The 19845-nt window shown below is 38.6% G+C and overlaps 1 protein-coding gene across 2 annotated transcripts in view; it reads left to right on the forward strand.

Annotated features, from left to right (window-relative positions):
• The window catches only part of LOC122800781 (integral membrane protein 2C-like), a 464319-nt gene that overhangs the window by 371893 nt on the left and 72581 nt on the right, over positions 1 to 19845 (forward strand). For both annotated transcript variants that reach the window (XM_044070041.1, XM_044070042.1), the window contains one exon: positions 13896 to 14046. In XM_044070041.1, the coding sequence (XP_043925976.1) occupies positions 13896 to 14046 (151 nt within the window). The remainder of the gene's footprint in view (positions 1 to 13895; positions 14047 to 19845) is intronic.

Genomic DNA, 19845 nt, shown 5'->3' on the forward strand with positions numbered 1-19845 from the left:
TTCTCACAAGGCTAGGTGAAACCAATGTCCAGAAAATGTATATATGCATAAATGCTCACTAGACCAGAAACCATTTTTTTTTATTTCAGCAGCCAAGGCAACATAAATTTTTACTGTGTCGAGTGAGAATTCTCTGTTCTATCTGCTTTCATAGGTGGACTGTACCTTCCAAATCAGAATGTAGACAGTGAATTCCTTGGGGGATAGAATGCAATTCCTGAGTGTGGTTTGACCCAAATATCTTATTAAAATTCCCTGTCTCTTTATTGTGAACTGCCTTTGATGAATTGACACGTGGCTTCTTACATTTGGCACTGTACTTGATTTCTTCCTGGGGCTGTGTAAAACTAATGTCTAGAATGTATGTGTGTTAAATTCTCATTGTCAGAAGTAAGAAATCTTCTATATTTCACAAACAAATATTTCCCAGTTGTAAAACATCATGACTACAGTGCGATTCTTTTCATTCAGATAAGGTGGTTGTCCCAAATTCAACACTGAGTTGCCTTGAAATTCCTGAAGGTAGACTAGGAAACTTTGCTGCATTTTTTTTAAAACCAAAACATCCTTTTATGAACAGACGATTAACAGAGTTTATGTATAATGGCGTAATCCTCATGCATGGCTCACTTTTATGATGCTCATATGATCCTATATCCTGGTAGATTAACCTAATATTAGGTAGTAGTCATTATACATTTGTTTACATGAAGTCTTGTACATTAGGCTCATCCCAGTATCAGGAGCTACATTCCATGTCCACAGAACAATGTTTTTTTAATACTTTACCAGCTGGGCCTTCTTTGTGCATTGTGGAACACAGTGCTAGCACTACATTTACAAATATCAATTTACCTGCAACACTTTCTTATGCATAGTCTATTTTAGGTTTACTATCAAAATGTTGAAATTTTAAACAAAATCCGTTCAGAACCTTGAATGGAAATGCTGAATCACAAAATGTAATCACTTGGGTGACATGTCGAATCTACTGAACAAAATCAGCAGTCGATATTTTCGCCGAACATCGAACGTGATGTCCTTATAGGAGGTCAGGTAAATCTAACTGCTGCACTTCACATCACATTTGTGCAGGTGGCTCAGCCCTCCTGCACCCCATGTGGGGGTTGCGCTCCACACCCCCTGCTAACTATGTATTCCAGCTCTGAAATCGCACTACAGTGAGGAAAGGGATGAATGTCCCGGTCTGCACTGTACCGTGATCTTTAGCAATTAGTTTGAGTTCATATCAGTGAAGGCACAATGGCATTCGCTGATATGAACTATCGAGCATGTAACGGTTGGCAACATGGCAATCGGCCATCTGATATCATGTCTGAAGAGAATCTGAGTTTGGGATTTTGATAGCAAACCTCTATTTTGCTACAGCTGACAGCCTATACCAGTTTTTTTGGGGTTTACAACTTACAGTATTTCTTTCATTTATGCCAAAGTCATCAAGTAGATACTGTTTGTTCTTATTTGTTATATATCAGTTCTTTGTGATTAGGGAACTGTTCAGTTTTACTTACAAATTTGGTTTTGAACTTTCAGCAGGGTCAGGTCTGATCCATCATCCTTTAGACTGACTGTTTGCTGTGTTATGTTTTTACCCTACTCGACCTCATCATGCTTCCTCTCTCTCTCCCTCCAACTTCGCCACTTCACTCTGTTGGCATCTCCCTTGCCTTCTGACTATTTTTTAATTTTTTTTTACACAATTGGGTGATTATTTCCTCAGTCTCGCACACCGAGGGTTGTTTTCTCTTCTACTTTTTTGTAAGTTTTTTTTTTTTACAACTATCATTATTACCACTATCAACTCCTTATGTGCTCCTGGGACTTGACTGTCTGTCCCTAACAAGAAGAAATTAATTGTTTTGTTAATTCCATTCCCTCTCCTGCCATTACTCTTTGGAGCATTTTATCGATGGTGACCCTGTTGTTAATTCTTAAAGCTTCTGAAATTTAGCCTTTCTTAGTTTGGCAGCACAGACCTTTGGTACATTTACTGCCATAGTCTGAAATTTTGCATTATTCTCCATTACTATTTTTGTTGCTTTGCTGAACACAGTGCAAAAAGTGACTTAGCATATTTTTTTTCTAGTGAGCCGTCACTTCTAGAGAGCTGTCATTACATCAGAATTAAAAATAATGTTTATTTTCCAGAGCCATAACTAATATGTCAGATGTTTGAGCAGCTGTTGCATAGGGTCAGAATATTGCACAGTGCTGCATGGAAAATCCTAAAGGGTAGATGTAATAGGAGTCCAAGGTATTTTTGTACCTGATCATCCTTTTGTTATTGCCTGTAAATTTCATGATGAAATCACAAGAGGGAAGGAGATATGGCCTTTTACAGATAGGGACTACATGAGTATGTCTAGAGGGATCTAGGACAGTTGATCAAAAGACCAACTGTCCGAATTCAACCCTACCAAACACCGTTTACCGAAACTGCTTTCACCGAAAAAGCAGTTTCGGTAAACGGAAGGTAAAACGCACACAAAAACAAAAAAAACACACACACACCATGTTTACGCAGGCTTTGCCTCCCTGCACCCCCCACACCCCCCCTACTTTTATATTCTCACTCCGAGATCGCACTATATTCCCTTAATCCCCACTGTAGTCCAATCTCGCCCACTACCACTTCCCCCCGATTCCCTGTACTTTTATGAAAGTTTCGCGAAAGCACCTTTTTGATAAAAAGTGCTTTTGCGAAGCTGTGACAGCCTGTTTCACTTTCGGTGAAACAGGCTTTCGGTAGACTGTCTGGGTTCCGTCTAGAGGTATTCACTGCCACAGTCTGAACACTGGGAGTGTTTTACATTTCCGATCAGTGCATGCCTCCCAACCGTACCAAATTACTCATTTTTTACCAGTTTTTGAGGTCCAAATAATGAGATGTCGCACCTTAATTTCCTGGCTTTTTTATTTTAAATCTTTTTTTTTTTCACTTTTTTGAGCTGACGTCATCATGTGTGCGATGATGTCAGCTCAGTGAAATGGCCTGTCAGCCTGCCATAATTGAGCTCAAGGGCTCAACAACATAAAACGCGTGCATTTCCAGCTGCTCCAGCCAAGCCACGAGGCTGTTGAACATAGCTGCAAGCAGGAATGGAAGGTGTTAATGTTACGTAGATGCAAGCATGAATGGAATCTGAAGCTGTTAATGGTGGTCCAGGAACGGAACAAGCTGCGAGCAGGACTGCAGAGGTATTGTGCTGCTGACGGTTATTTATTAGTTGTTCTCTGTGGATACTGTGTGCAAGTAAGTTGTGTTGCTGCATTTTGCATTTATCCATAAGTACTGTTTAACTTTATATAAGTCCATGACCACTCTTTGATGCAAGAACTGTACTCTCTACTGTTTAACTGGCTCTGTGTGTGGATACTGTGTGCAAGTAAGTTCTGTTGCTGCAGTTTGCATTTATCTGCAACTAGTACTGTTTAACTTTATACAAGTCCATGGCCACTCATTGCTTTAAGTGTAAGTTCCATTGCTGCCTTATCAAACTCTGTACTGTTTCACTGGTGTGTGTGCAAGCAAGTTCTCTTGCTGCATTTTGCATTTATTGACCAGGTACTGTTTAACTTTAAATACAAGTCCATGCTTTTTGCTGCAAGTATAAGTTCTGTGTGCAAGTAAGTTCCGTTGCTGCATTTATCGGCCAAGTACTGTTTAACTTTAAATATGTCCATGCTCTTTGCTGCAAGTGTAAGCCTCATTAAGTGTAAGTTCCATGGATTACCTACTTACAATGTTCACAAGTGCAGAGAGAATGAAAGCTGATGTAAACCTACTTGGAGAGAAGTAAGGCATTTTTTTATATGAAAAAGTAGTAAACCTTTAGAATTTCTATCTAACTATTCAGTACCAGCTTATTTTCCTCAGGGTTGACCATAGAATTCTGGTTCTGTTCTAATTAAATGACTTGTTCAGTTTCATACAAAATGCGAGAGAAGACGTATAATGTGGAGCAGATTAATTTAAGCTGGCAGTTCTGCCCAAAGAGAATGAAGTATGTAAACTCACCTTGTTGCGCATTTCGTGTTAGGACTTTGTAAATAGCCACACGCTGATATCCATTTCATTTCCATGGAAATGTACAACCTTTAGTATGATTTAATATATACATTTAAATATCCCTTCACCAAAATGAATGGTAGGTGGACAGAATACACCAAATGTGAGAGCAATAATACAAAAGTTAACAGAACCAATCACACTAATATCTGTAATATGTGCAGCACATCAGAAGTTAACAAATAAGTGGTTTCAAATTTCACTGGACAATGCAGTTCCATGAGCAGTTCATTGTACTAAGGTTAGAAAGTTTTGGAGAGCTGAAGTAAATTATGTACCGTCATGACGTGTGGTAGCTCAGAAGCTGTTTTTTTTTTTTTTTTTTATCCCCCTGTTAATCTTTGTAGTAAGGGGGAAGCAGAATAATAAAGCCCAAATGCTTACAGTGAATACTGGGATGACTGTTGTACTGGTAAGTCAGAATGAAGACATGACTTGTACTTCTCAGTAAAATATTTTGTGTGGGCATGTTTAAAATGTGTCCCTGGTTTTGGGGCTCCCTCCCCCTAATAAATTTTGGCTTTTTCTAGATTTCTTGTGCTGCATAATTCTTCAGTAGGTGAGAAGTTTAGTGCTGCTTATGCCAAGTCTGCTTGTGTTGTTAGTAGCACAACAGGTAGAATACTTGCTTTTGATGCAGAAGGCTGTGGGTTCTACTCCCACAGTATGTAGATAGATTGCTGATACTGTACTGTGTTGTACTTTTAAAGGGGGGTGGATGCTGCAGTCCTGAGAATGTCCTCTTTGGTGGAGAAACCTAGTAACTATGAACCTGTTATCAGTTTGCCATCCATTCCCTATTGCAATATTACTAGCTTTTTTTTTTTTTAATGTAACTAGCAATTTGTTCCTCCAGGGCAGCAGGCACTTTATTTGTAGATGAAACAATGAAATTTAAAGTTGTTTGCTAGCAGCAACCGCTTCATTAGTTACAGATCTCTTTAATGTGAAATTATTTAGATGACTTTTACTTCTGCAGAGATTGCGCATATTTGCTGATACTGGTGGATTGTAGATGTTTGAGTAGACTTTTATGATGGAAATGTTCTGAAATGGAAAGTTTTGTCCTTATCGGGTCATGCATTTTGTTTATTGCTTACTGGAAATATGTTCAAAACAAATTTAAAATGCGCTCTAACAAGTGTGCTGTATTGTGCAAAGAATAGAATTTAATACAATTAGGAAGATGTATCAAAGAACACGTGTGTTTCATGTGTGGGGGGGGGGCTATGATTTGAAAACCGCTCAAAGGTAATCTTTATCCGCCACTGGCCGCATGCATTTTCTTTGAATGTGGGTTTCAATGCTGTTTCAATTAATGTGAGTTTACTTTCTCCATGCTGTTTCAATGAATGTGAGTTTACTTTCATGGGCAGAGAAGTTTTAATGTTAAGTCTGTTTGCATTGTGAGACTGTATTGCTTTGTTTAGCAGATGTCTGTTAGTGTTTATGTTATAAAATGTAAAGTAAAAGTTTTAAATGAAATCCAAACAATCACTGTAGAAGTAAAGCAAGTATGCACATTAGTGTTGATCATAAATGGGGCAAAATAGCCAGGCCAAGTAATGGGACACTGGAATGGCTGCTGAGGGAGGGCTGTGTATGGGGGGGCCCCATTCGACCATGATTTTGTGAGGGGGGAAGGGTGACAGTCAGACAACCCCAGGCAGCACAAATTCTAGCTACGCCACTGATCAGTAAGCCAAGGAGAATGACACTTGCAGGTCCTAGCAAACTAAGATTAGAATATTGCCGGTCATTAAATGCCCCACCTTTACCACAAAACCCACATACTGCAAGTTGCCCAAAACAAAATCCTAAGGCTCATCATGTTCTCCCTTCCCAGTGAACATCATTTTTACACATTTAAAAAAAAATGGTTACCATTTACTACAGGGTCTGGGGCCATATTTTGATTGATTAATCTGCAGTTTGCGTTTGAAAGTTGGTATCCCACAATTCCATTGGAGTGGACGGGGTTACATAATTATATATGCAAATGTTATGTTAACCAGCATACAGATTTGTACCTATTTTTCATGGGCCTTTGTCCAGATTTTTGATATTTCCAGGTTGCGAGGTATGGATCAGTGTTCAGAATAAATGTAATGGCATAGAATACTACTTTACTCATTTGAAATTACATCAGAAGTAAAGTATGTAAATATTTTAGCAGAAACACACACACACACACCCCTACCTACCTGTGTAGTTACAGCTATGAAGTTAAAGCTGTAAGGCCAATTTCAGATGTCTGCTCATACCTCTCGATCTCTTAGAGCAAGAAATGTGGACAAAGTAATAACTAAAAGAGGGACAATGGCCTAAAAATAGGGACAATTTTTAAATATTGCTCTTGCAAACTTAGAAAGTTGTTAGAGTAACAGGTTTTGCATTAGCATAAAATTTTCAGAAGGGTATTGAGTCTGAAACTCTCAAATGCCTGTCATTATTTTCTAATTTTAGTCTTTAATGATTTGCCACAAATTTGCCAAAAAGACACAATTTTATGAAAAACAGACCAAAAATATGATGCAAAAATCTAGACATTCTTCAGAAATCTGTACAGTTGAGAGGTATGTTAAGTCTGCTGTTGTACTGAACTGGAAGCTCTGAAGTTAAAATTATGGACTTAGATGTGTTTTATATCTGATCATCCCATTGTTATTATCTAAAAGGTTTATTATGTAATCTCAAAGGGGAAACAGAGATATAATCTTGCAAATACAGACCTCAGTTGCTTTAGTTCATATGTCTTTGCTGCTACAGTGTAGCATTTTGCATTGCATTTTTTGGTGCTGATCTGAAGTACTGCGCAGTATGCTAAGTACAGCAGTGACCTAGAATACCTCATCTATTGAACTGTTATCACATCACATGTTGGAAGTCACCCCTGATCATTATTAGTAAAAAAATACGAGCACTCATAAAATCAACTAAGGCCAATTTTGAGAGAAAAATTGCCATGGATTCAAAGGACAATCATAAGGCCTTTTTCAGCTATGTTAGGAACCTGGGTGGAAACTCCCAGATATGCTCAGAATTAGTCCAAAATGATACAAAAATCACTGAACCCACAGACATTGCCAACATACTGGCAGACAGGTTCAGTGCAAACTCCACCCCCCTCCCCCCCCCTTAAAGGAGAGATAACTATCCCAGCCGAGTGTAGCCTCCCGGACATCTCAAATGCGCAGGTGAAAGCTGCTCTCTCTAAAGCTAAAACACAGCATCAATGGGACGGATGGAGTCCCCGGCTGTGTGCTACACGAGCTAAATGAGGAATTAAACCCGCACATAAGGCAGCTGTTTAATCTCAGCCTTACCACAGGATACGTGCCCAAGGAGTGGCGTCGGCAACTGTGGTCCCACTCCACAAAGGCGGCACCTCACGGACCCTGGTAATTACCCCCATAAGCTTAACAAGTCTAGTCTGCAAAGCTATGGAGAGGATCATAATGGAGCTCATAAACAAAGATATAGGGACTTGCAGACATTGGACCCGACCCAGTTTGGCTTTGTCAAGGGAAGATCATGCCTTTTGAACTTGGTCGACTTCTTGAAACAGTCACCAAGGCCATTGATGAGGAAAGGCAGTCCATACAGTCTACCTTGACCTTGCAAAGGCTTTCGACACAATACCCCACTCGGTATTGTAGAAAAACTTACCAGCTTAAATGTAAACCCATATGTCACAAGATGGGTTGCAAACTGGCTTAAGGACAGAACCCACAGGGTTAGAGTTGCTGGCGCTGTGTCAGACTCCAAGCCGGTCACAAGTGGTGTCCCACAGGGCTCGGTCCTTGGCCCCTATTGTTTGGCATCTACTTCTCAGAACTACAGGCCAACATGGGAGGACTTTGGCTGACAAAGTTTGCAGGCGACTGCAAACTGGGCGCCATAGTGGAAAGTGCATCGGACACGGATATCCTTCAGAAGGGACTCACGGAAACAGATAGCTGGTGCCAGAGCCATGGCCTGAAGTTAAACGCCAAAAAATGTATAGTCATACCCTTCGGGAAAAACAAGGTAACCCCAAGCTACCATATAGGTGGCAATCCACTAAGCACAGAAGAGGTTATCAGGGACCTGGGGACCCAGGTTGACAGTGGCCTTTCTTTTGACACTCACATTGCTAAAGTGGTTAGAAAGACCTTCTACATTGCCAACCTGATCATGAAGGGATTCACATCCAGATGTAGTGAGGTCATTGTTCCCCTGTACTCTTCACTTATCAGACCAATGATCGAGTACAATGCCCCATTCAGGATGTATCTCACCCGACATCTGCAGCAATTGGAGAGACCCCAAAAGTTCCTCACCAAAAGGATAAAGGGACTCCAAAATCTGTCATATGCTGCCAGATTGAAGAAACTCCAGCTCTATTCAGTCGCATACCGTCTGCTCAGAGGTGACATGTGCCTGACATACAAGGCCATGTCCAACCCGGAATTAATGGACATGCTCCACCTCAAAAAATCCAAATCCACCAAAACCACTAGAGCAAGCGACTTAAACCTTAGCACGGATATAAATAGGACGTGCTGGAGGGATAGATTTTATCACTCAGAAACTCCCTATGCTGTGGAATAAAATCCCGGTCCATGTGAGGCAGAGCACCTCGCTGACTCTGTTCAAGAGAAATCTAGACCTGTGGATGGGAGATCGTAGGTTTACCCCGGGAATCATCTCTGTGTCATTGCTGGACAGAGGCACAACAAACTAATGGGCACAGTATTTTTTCATATAAGGGGTGGCGTAAGCCACAAAAATTTGGGCTAGGCTTATAAATGCCTTAGGGCAGATAGCCTAGTATAAACCTATGAACCTATGAACAAGTAAATACTTCTATATTTTATCAGATTTTCTTAATTTGCAACATGCTGTAGTTGACATGCTATAATGTGGTAAAATTCAACATAGTGCTGCACTGACATCTCCGAGGAGAAATAGGATTCTTAAGTCACGCTGCCACACACTTAAAAAAATGGTGTCAGTGACGACCTTTTAAAACTGTTGGTTTGAAGGAGGTATGTTTATCTTCTGGTCCCAGTCTTTTTGCAGCATTAAGTTGCAGTTTTAAATGCTGTAAAATATTTTGCTCACAGAAACTGTCTTTAAACTGTAGTATGTCATAAGTTATTCCAAAGAATTGTGATCACATTTATCTGAGCATAACCTACTAAGAGTTCTTGAAATGGATGTCAAAAGTACCTCCAGCTTTGCTGTCAGTCTATTTTTGCATCCGTTTCTCAAACACATAAGTAGATGCATGCATACAAATGTTTCAAGCACGGGCATTAATGCCCTTCTAGCTTGCCAATATACCAAAACACTTGTTCCCATAATAAATGTCCAGGCTGTTCTTAAAAATATCTAAACTAGTACTTGCTTTAATGTAATTTGGTAGTCTGTTCCAAGCATCAGCTACTCTGTCAGAGAACCAATTAGTACGTCTCATTCCTATAGAATCTTCTACATAGGCTATCTGATGATTGCCTAGTACTTTTTGATAACCCCAAACATTTCCATAGGTAGTTGTCCCTAAGTGCCCTATATACCTGAATAAGATTTCCTCTTAAATATCTGTAAGAGGCACTACAAGTTCAGATATTTTAGTCTTTCATAATAACTTAGATTTTCACATCCATGAATGCCCTTGATATATTTCTGCTGTACTCTTTCCAGTTTATTCATGCTTGTTTTCCTTTTAGGGTTTCCATATTGTTATTCCATACTCAAGTTTGGGTCTAATGTAACTTACAAACAATGACTTCATTATGTTTGTTTTCCTAGACTTTATAAATCTTTTTATACAACCTATAATAGTTCCATAACTATCATTAGCCAATTGGCTGATATGATTAGAAAAACTCATAGCTGAATCTACCCATATACCCTAGTCTTTAAATGAGTCTACAGTTTCAGTCACTGTGTGCTGTATTAAATATTCACCTTTCAGTTTGTCTTCCAAATCTCATATGCTTAGTTTTTGATGTATTTATCAACATATTATTTCCCTGTGCCCAAATGTTCAATTTAGTCAAATTATTTTGCAGACATGCCCTATCTGTAACACTTGTAATCAGTTTACCCAATTTCAGGTCGTCAGCATATAGACTGTAGAACACCTCAGATGAAAAAGTAAGGTCTGAAAGATACAATCTAAACAAGTAAGGGACTAGGACAGAGCCCTGTGGGACACCTTGACTGTAACCTAGGTTTTCACCTGTCCAGTTGGTGTGTGATACTTGCCATGTCCTATTTATAAGCCATGCAGCTATCCATCTTATCAACAGTACATCAATACCTAGTTGTACTAATTTATTGATCAGTGTTTTGTGTATGACCCTGTCAAATGTTGGTTAAATCTATATAAATCCCATCACAGTACAATTTTGCATTCATAGCTGTTGTTATATTGTTATAGAACATCATGTCCCACGTGGTAATAGATCTATTTTCAACATATGCATGTTGATATATGGTTTCGAGTCCCAACCTATCCAGTTCTGACAGTAACTTATCCAGTATTACCTTTTCCATTATTTTTCCACAACATGAAAGTAGACTTTAGGGTCTATATGATTATGGGTTTGTCCTACTCCTCTTTCCCTTAAAGACAGGTTTAATAAGTGTCTGTCTCCAATCATGAGGAATCTCCCCATATTTATATGGCGTTGTGAATAATAGATATAATGGTAGTGTAAGTTCTTGCTGAAAGTGTTCTCGGGTCATTGTTACTCATACCGTCTCCTCCCTGCACTTTGTTTGGATCCAGTTTGCACAGTTCTTTTTCAATATAATCTAATTTCATTCCAGTATCTGGGGTTACCTGGATGTCACTAGGACAATTTACCACTCTTTTTGTGGAGCCAAACTGTTTTGCATAAGATTTTGTAAATATATCTATAATTTGTTGTCCGAGAATAAATTTTAGAATCTGCGCAGTTTATCAATTTGTGTATCTTAACTCCTTCCACATCATCTGTATCTATAAAAAGGTTTCCTATTATGCTCAATATCTTTATATAAATTTTCTTCAAATTTTTCTTGATCTTGTTTAACACTATGCTTAATCTGTTTGTCCAGCTTGTTTATTTCAGTTTTCAAAGTTGTAGTTCGACCTGTCTTCCATTTCTTATATTTTTTGTCTCACCTTAATCGGGTTATCTTGTTCTTATGGAAATATATCCCCCTGATGTTGCGTGCCTAGATACTGATTTTAAACTTTTTTTTTACTTTTTTGCTCTCAAACAATTTCTCTTTCAAAACGTTCCACATTCCATCTGCAGTTTTTCCACTGAACACCTCACTCTAGTTAGTTTTATATAGTAACTGTTTTGCTTCCCTATAATCTGTAATTAACCTTCTGTGCATTGGCTTAGATTTCAGTTTGGCAGAATTATCTAGCAACAAATTAACCTTAATAACCCCATGATCACTGCACATCAATGGTGGTAAAACTTGACTTGAAGTTACAGTAATTTCTTTGGGAACACCAACAATATCTAGTATATTCTATCCCCCTGGTCGTTTTTTTACAATCTGAAGCATTGTTGTTCCTGAATATACTCTGTGAATAATTTAAGCAGCTAGCTATGATCATACACCCAGTCATGAGAGCTTTTCTTCCTCTGCTTCCTCTGTAAAGGACTCTGTCAAGTATTGTCTATAACTCATTTTTCCAAACTGGCAGTGCGTATTTTGGCCTCCGAGCAGTATCAGGCTGGGGTGATGATGAATACTGTTATTGGGCAACTAATGGAATGTCAGATGTATCTATAGCTGGCTCATTGTAGAACTGCACACTACTATTGAGAGTGAGCTGGTAATATTGATTTTTTTTCAAGTAGGATTATTTCAAACTTTGCTTCTAAGCATTCTAGGCCAGAAGGAATATTTGTGTTCAGTGAAATTATTTCAGACACAGTACTGCAGTGTGAGATAAGAGTCAAAGTGCACTGTGAAGAAAAGGTGTTGTCAGAAATTGTTTGACTAGGAGTAACGTATCAAGTGTGTGGAAAATTACTGAATGTGAGAATGTGAAAGGTAATTGTCATGAGATGAGAACCTTGTAGAGGTGTGATAATTTGAACTTTCATTTAGATGATGAAAAAAATAAATTGCTGCATTGTAGTACTGTCAATAAAAAGTGTGAATTATAATAGGAAGAGTATTCCAATGGGACCACCTAAGGTTAGGAACTGCTGATGTTGTACTTTGTATGTGTATAAAGATACCCACAAAGTCTGACATATTAGATTTGCTTTTTGTAAGTATTTGTAAGCTGCTGTCCTATTCAGAATAAATCTGTTTGCCATAATTTATGTCTCCAAGGATTTTATTCAAGATGAACAGCAGTCAGATCTTTACAACTATTGCCTCTACTTTAATTTAGATGTGCTTCACATATGGCTAAAGTGGTCAAGCTGGGAAAAGTCTCTGACAGGAAGGCCTTTATGAGCTGCCATTTTCCTAGTTACTACTACTTGTTACTAGAACTTTGTGGCTAAAGCAAACATGCTGCAATGCAAACGAGTTTTGAACTGTGGCTTCAGTTTGCCTACAGGAGATGGGGAAAACTTGCAGAGCATCTTGGTGATGCACTTTACCATGCTGTCTAGTTAACTCTCAGTGGCAATCAAGTGATTCAGAAAGAGAGATCGTAACCCAGGCATAATGAATAATTAGTTTGGTGAGCTGGGTATAGTTACAAGTGAGTCATTGCCATCAGCAGTGTCACATGGCACTGATTGCAGGCATGGGGTGGCACTCACTGCAGAGTGAGTGTAAGTAGATTGCTTAGTAAGCATTTTGTTTTATAAATCTAGTATAGTGCACTGCATGCACAAAACTCTGTTTTTATGCTGTAAATCTCTGTATGCAGTAGATTTTCCTTACCTGACTGTTTGGGGTGTCCTGCTTCCGTTCTTGGAGACCTTAAGCATAAGCAGATTGTGCTGGATCACAGAATGCTTAAGCTTTCAGCCTATTTTTTAAATCACTGTCAACCACTAAAGTTGGCAGTTAGCCGCAATCACCATTTGCAGCTAAGCACAAGATTTTCTGAATCATACTCTTTTTAGGCAGCGTAAGTGTACCCACTAAATTTATCTTATTTTCAGCAGTAAAAAAATGATAGAAAGAAGGTACTGTTGAGGCAAACTCACTATATATGTAACCTGAACCAGGATAAAACATTTTTCTTACCTTTTTTCTCTGTTGTCAGTATTTAAGACATGTACATTTTAAGAAAATACACAGCTTTAGCTGTTTTTGAATGAAATGTTTAAGAAATTACTTGGATTGTCCTTGTCCTAGGTCATAAAAGTTTACTGCACAACTTGTTTTGAACAGGCTGTTAATGAGAAGGATGTTGTTTAAGACCATAACTGGGCTCCTGTATTTAAAATGTCTGCTTATAAAGCTGTGTTGTTCACATTCCAGAGACCTTTTCCCCACTGAAGGATCAAACAAGTGGACTTGTAGGTGAGTTAATGTCCACTTGCCATGTTCTACACATAACAATGACCATGTAAGTTCCTGATCATTTACCCAACACTGAGAGTTGCTAAGTTTATTAAAATTCTAAAATGACATACTTGCATGGGTCTGGAGCTGTATTTGCATTTGTATTACAGCAAATGTAAGATGGATTGAGTCGGTCATTTTACTGACTAGATTTTGCTTTAATTTATTATGTTTACTCTGCTTGGATGTGCAGTGTGTTTGTTTTGACACCTTACGCATTTTATGATATTAACCTGTTTTATTGCTTATTTTCTTTGTAATATCTATATAGAATGGGATGTCTTTGACTGATGGGCACATTGTTAAAGAAGAGTTTACCATCGGCGATGAAGTGGATGATATTGCTGAGCATAGTGTCACCATTTCATACTTCTGCAATGAGAAGAAAAAATTCTACATGAAACAGAGGAGCACCATACACCGTAAGACAAATATCATTTTTCTTTTATTGGCAGTGGGACAGATTAATATATATTTTATATCAATATATGTGTTTTTGATATCCTGCTAGGTATCTTTTTTCTTTGTATTGTTTTTATTGATCTCGTATTTAAGAACATTTTACCATTTAAAGTGCCATATGATCTATTTTGAAAAATATCCTTGAACCATGAATATTATAGCAATACTCCACTGGCAGAGTAAGAATCATTTTGGGATTTCTCTTACTTTACTGTGCTTTGGGTTATGACTGTTGTGCTAGTTTGCAAGTAAGGTATGTATATTACATTTTTGAGAAGCAAGCTAGGAGTATATCTTGCTATATCTCCTACTCTGGTCAAGTCTTATTGGTATTGTATTGTACATTCTAACAATTCGACAGATATAGCTAAGTAATTTATTTTCCTTTTTCCTTTATTTATTTTTCTTCACTAGTGTTCTAAAGTAGTAAAAGAAATGAATGGAGAAAGTTTCTGCAAGTGAGGCAAAACAGTATCAGAACTGTCAATGATTACTTTAGCAGTCTTTTTTTTTTTTTTTTTTATATACAGTAAGTCAATGTATTTGTATGTATGTCTGCTTCATAAATTTCACTTCCAGTGCAATTGCATTCCCATGGGAATTTATCACTGGTGAAAGTCTGCCCTTCCTGCTTAACTTTTAGAGCTTTCCAGATGCCCCCAGGGTACAGTTAGCTGTTTTTGTAGCCCAGGAGTTTGACACACACACACAGACACACACAGACACACACACACACACACACACACACACCTAAAGGGGGGTAGCTTATTGCATTTTTCAGTTCCCTTTTCAGTAAGAAGTAATCGTTCATCACTTCATCTGTCCATTGAGCTTTTCCGTGTGACTTAAAAGAACAATAACTGTCCACATTAGAAGGCTTTTCAGTTCCTGTACTTTTATTTTGTTGAAATTCTGTGATTTACAGCTTATTGAATATTGCTGGATTTTGTAATAAAACTGGTGTCCTCTGGGATCATTAATGTCCCCAGAGACGATTATTAATAAACATGTCTATGACAGATTCCACATGTGAACTCTGTGTGACTTTCAGTACGAAAAGTCTTCCTTATCAGGTCCAAAGTTTGAGTCTTCTTGGAACATAGAATTTGTGGCTTTAGTGCAAGAGGCATCTTTCTCCTCCAGAGGAAAATCCTCTAAGTGGCTAAAAGTTAAAGGGATGTTGGAAGCAGGCAAATAGGCAATCTTAAGATGGATGAAAAAGTCAAAGGTGACAAAAATGGCAGACAGAACGTAAGAGGCTATAGAAACCCCCACCAGTCTTAGTGGGGCTTGAAGATACTGGTTTTGGTGAGTTGGTGCATTATCTGTCACTGATCGTGCAGCATGTTTCAACTATGTTCCCACATCCTGACCCAGTTGAAGGTAGACAGTGGAAATTTCCTCTCTGAATTTTCAGCCTCTGTGGCTGCTAATGAGACATATAAGCTGGATGTCCTTCCTGCATAAATGTCACCTCTTTGTACATAGTTATTAATCATGTGGACCAGGTGACCATTGAGGAGCCTAGCCCAATTTCTCATTGCCTTAGATCAGTGTCTGGTTAAATGGCTTGCTCAGGAGTAGTTACACTGTAGGCAAATAAACTCTGGACTACAGGAAGCAGCTTGTTTACAACTTAAAGCCTTAATCCTGTGTGCTTACTCTCAGACCAGAGAAGGTTACACAGAGACTGTCACATGTTCTGCTGACTAAGCTAGGTGGAGTATTTCCTGTGCCATCTGAAATTTATTTGCAGTAGGATTTTTCTGTAGTTTTAATACAAGAAACCCTGAAGGCCCATCTTATGATTCAGGTTTTATATAAAGTACCTCCATCTTCAGTTCTTTTAAAGATGACTTCTGATACCTGCTTCTGACACCACTGAATGCAAGATGTTTGCTGAGGACTTTGTAGCTGTGGAGCACAGAATTAGTCTGCCCATCATGGGAGTGGCTTCCCTGTTAATGGAAGGAGAGAATCCCCTCCTCTCTATTCCTTAGAATCTGAGTTAGATGAGAAAGTTGGGCATATTTTGTACACATCTCCTCACCTGCATGCTAATGATTTTGATGAGAAGATGGAATTGTCAGGCTCCCCTTTAGATGTTTGATTCAACAAAGCACCCGATGTTTTGATGAAGCGCTTTGTGGGACTCAAAGGACATGTCTGAGTCTAACCTAAGATACATGAACTTCTTAGGCATAGATCAGCTAAGGATTTTGATGGCCCTCAGAGTATTCTGATTAGGGCATGTTCACAGTAATCGTACAACAGCAGGGGTGAGCCAGATTTAGTCTTGCACATTGGTTACAGTCACTTTATTGACTTGTAAACCTCAGATGATTGTGATTTACAAAAATGGCCACAGTAGAGTATTCCAGCTTGCTTCATACAAATCATAGCAGCCCTGCAAACCAGATTGACTGCTTAAATTTATCGAACAGCAACAGACTCAGTAATTTCCATAGACAGACAGTTGTTGTTGTCTTACCTCAAGAGCTTTAGAACACCAGGCCTGTCTGCATACAACTGCTTCAGTATAGAGAAAAAAAAAACACTCTGGAACTCTGTTTTTTTTTCTTTGTATTCTGAGCTGTGTAATGCATTAAAACACTCAAGTGTTTCTTCTTACACTGTAATATGTTTTTTCACAAACTGACCATCATAGAGTCTGCCATATTAATTTATATTTTACTTCTTGGATGTCTTGTTTTACATAGTGTATGGAATTTGACTACTTTTGCTTATGTATTTTATTTATATTCTTCGCAGAGTGGTTGTATCCTATTGACAGTAGTTGTAAATTCTTAACAAAATAAAGTAGTGAAACTGCAGGTTATTCCGAAGCTGTCAGTTTATAGTCCTTCGAGTACTGACACCCCCCCCCCCCCAACCTGCACTCTTCCTTGGGTGTCATATGCAAATACTTTTTATCATACTTGAAAACTACTTTAGCTTTTCACCTGTGTCTGCAATGGGAAGTTGTGTAGTTGTCTGTAATGCTGGAGACATGCTTTAGTTGCTTAGAGGTATTCTATTTTTCCCCTTGTTGTTTATATCTTTGCAGTATATTACAGTCCAAAATAGATTCAACTTCTTCCTCTTGAACTTGTGTTTTCTGTCTTTTTACTGAGGCACAAATGTCTTTGGGCCTTACATTTTCCTGCTTTTGTTGTATTGCTACCCTCTTGATTTGTCACTGCGACATTCTAACACTTCTTCCAAACAGTAATTATTGAGCATGTCAAATTAGGTATTCCCTGTGCAGTAGTGATGCACTTTCAAAAAAATACCTCTAACAAGATATGCACTGATACTGTGCATTGTATAGTCCCACCTCAGTTGTATTGCTGACCCTTTAATTTGTTATACATTGCTAACACTCTATCAACATAATCCTTGAGCATGACAAATTAGTACTTTTTCACTGTGCTGTGCATAAAAGTAAAGCACCGGTATCTGTAAACATGTTCATCGGACCATAGGAATTACTAGGCAAATAAGTAGTGAAATTGTTTGCATCTTGCTGAAACCCACCCTTGTGATAGGTCTCCCTCTTTTATAAGGATGTAGCAAGTCAGGCCCAGTATGAATTTGCATATGCAAATCCAGTTGTCATGGTTAGTATTGAAGGATGCAAGGGAGTCGCTGCTTACCATACAAGGGCAGTTTATTCCAGAAATAGGGTAAACACTGGGTAATACATCTCTCCTTCCACTTTGGGTTTTTTTTTAACATGTTGGTTGTGATTTAGATCCTTTGATTTAGTTTTAGTGGAGCTGTTTGTCTTGTGGAGATAAGAGATCAGGGAGTATTGGATTGTTAATGGAAAAGAATGCAAGACATAAATCTACACATAAGAGTCCACATGAAACAACATTTAATAATAGGGTTTCATGCCTGCCTTGGTAGCTAAGGATTTTTAACCCAGCTGGGACCTTTGAAATAGCATATCTGGACAGGTATTCAAAAACTGGTCTAATTAGAGCAGAATACAGTGGGATGATAACATCTTTCAGCCCGGACGAGATGCCTTTATATAACAGTTGTGCTGAATAGAATTTCCTGGCTACTAATCTTGCACGGTGGTCAAAAGAAGGGGATAGTTGATTCAGGTGTCCTGAGTTGTGTATAAGTTTGGAGTGGGGTACTAGTTATGATGTTAGTTGGAGACCAGAGTTTTTTTTTTGCCAAATACAGCAATACTACACTTTTTACATTTAATTATAGCACTTTTTCAGTACACCATTTGTTAGCGAGGATGAGTTCATGCTGTAGTCATAACTGTATTTAGGGGTGATTGGACAGTAGCTCCCCACTTGCAGTCATCATCAGATGTTATAAGTCACAGGTCTGGCTTTACAGTTTGAAGGTCAGATAAGTATATTTGTAGCAGAAGGATTTCTAGCACTGACCCTTTCAGTACCCTGCTAGCTATGTTTCATATGTCTGAGGAGGGACCTGCCTCATTAACTGTGTGGATTCTTTTAGCCAGTTTGCAATTCAACATACTCCTTACAGGCCTACATTTACTCTTAGCTTATTTGTAATACTAAAATGGGGGATGGTGTCAAATGCTTTGGCTAAATCCAGATAAGATTTGTGCACCAAGCGACCACTATCCACAGGTTCTGTGTCCGTCTCAAAAAACAATGTGATAAGCTTAGTTCTCATGCTCTTCTTTTGACAAAACTGTACTACTGATGGTCTAGGTGAATTTGTATTTTTGATACTGCAGTTTATGAAGTCAGATATGATGTGTTCCATGACCTTGTAGATTGGTTAGACTGATAGCTCTGTAGATTTTCTATAAAAGCCCCCCCCCCCAAACACACATACACTTATAAAGAAGCACCATGATAGCACTTCTCCATGCTTCAGGGGCATATCCTGCGGATAAGCTAAGCTTAAATTAAACAAATTTGGTGAGAGTTAGATGAGACATGTTTGGCATACTGCCAGAGTAGCAGCTGAAGCTACATGGTGGCTGTTGATATTACCAATAAATTTTAAGAGCTCTTAGAGTTTGCTTTTTTGAAGTCCCTGCCGTCAGATTTGTTTTGGGGGGGGGGTGAGACTTTAAAGGAGAAGGTCAAAGTTACACTTACTGAAAAGAAAACATCCAAAACTAAATCAATGCCCAAACCTGTGGCAAGTTCTTACTGAAATGGAAATACCTGTTCACCTTTCTTGACTCCTAAATCTATATACAGAACAAGAAGCAAAAGTTGTTTTCAAACATGGCATAGCTGACTTCTTCAAGATTATGAAAGGAGTGCAACAAGTCTTCATTGTCACAGCACTTAATTTATGTCCTGAATATATAATGCGAAATGCTGGATTAGACCAATTAGATGCTGGAATAAAAGTGACAGTAGTTAGCACGGAAGACTAAAGCTCTGACTTGTTAGTGAGCTGCTGCCTATACCAAGGGTGCAGGGCTTGAATCTTTGCCTACTGTGTGAACATGAGCAAGTCAATTAACCAGACAGTGCTTTGGAGTAATTGGGAATTTGGATTAGGCTCCTTGCGTTCCTGCATGACATACCTAGTAACGACTTATGAACCTGAGTTATGCAGATGATTCCACTCGGATGGCTGAAAGTGAGGAAGGGTTGAAGAGCCTGTTGTTGAAGGTGGAAGTATTAAGCACTGAAACTCTGCATTCAGTTTAACATATTTTCATTGCCTTCATTGTATTTTGCCTCCTCATTTTGATGGCCACTTCAAAAGTCTGCGCGCACAGCCATTTTACCTCA

The sequence above is a fragment of the Protopterus annectens genome, chromosome 4.part1 (assembly GCF_019279795.1).
Source record: "Protopterus annectens isolate FY-2018-M chromosome 4.part1, PAN1.0, whole genome shotgun sequence".
Taxonomy (NCBI): domain Eukaryota; kingdom Metazoa; phylum Chordata; order Ceratodontiformes; family Protopteridae; genus Protopterus; species Protopterus annectens.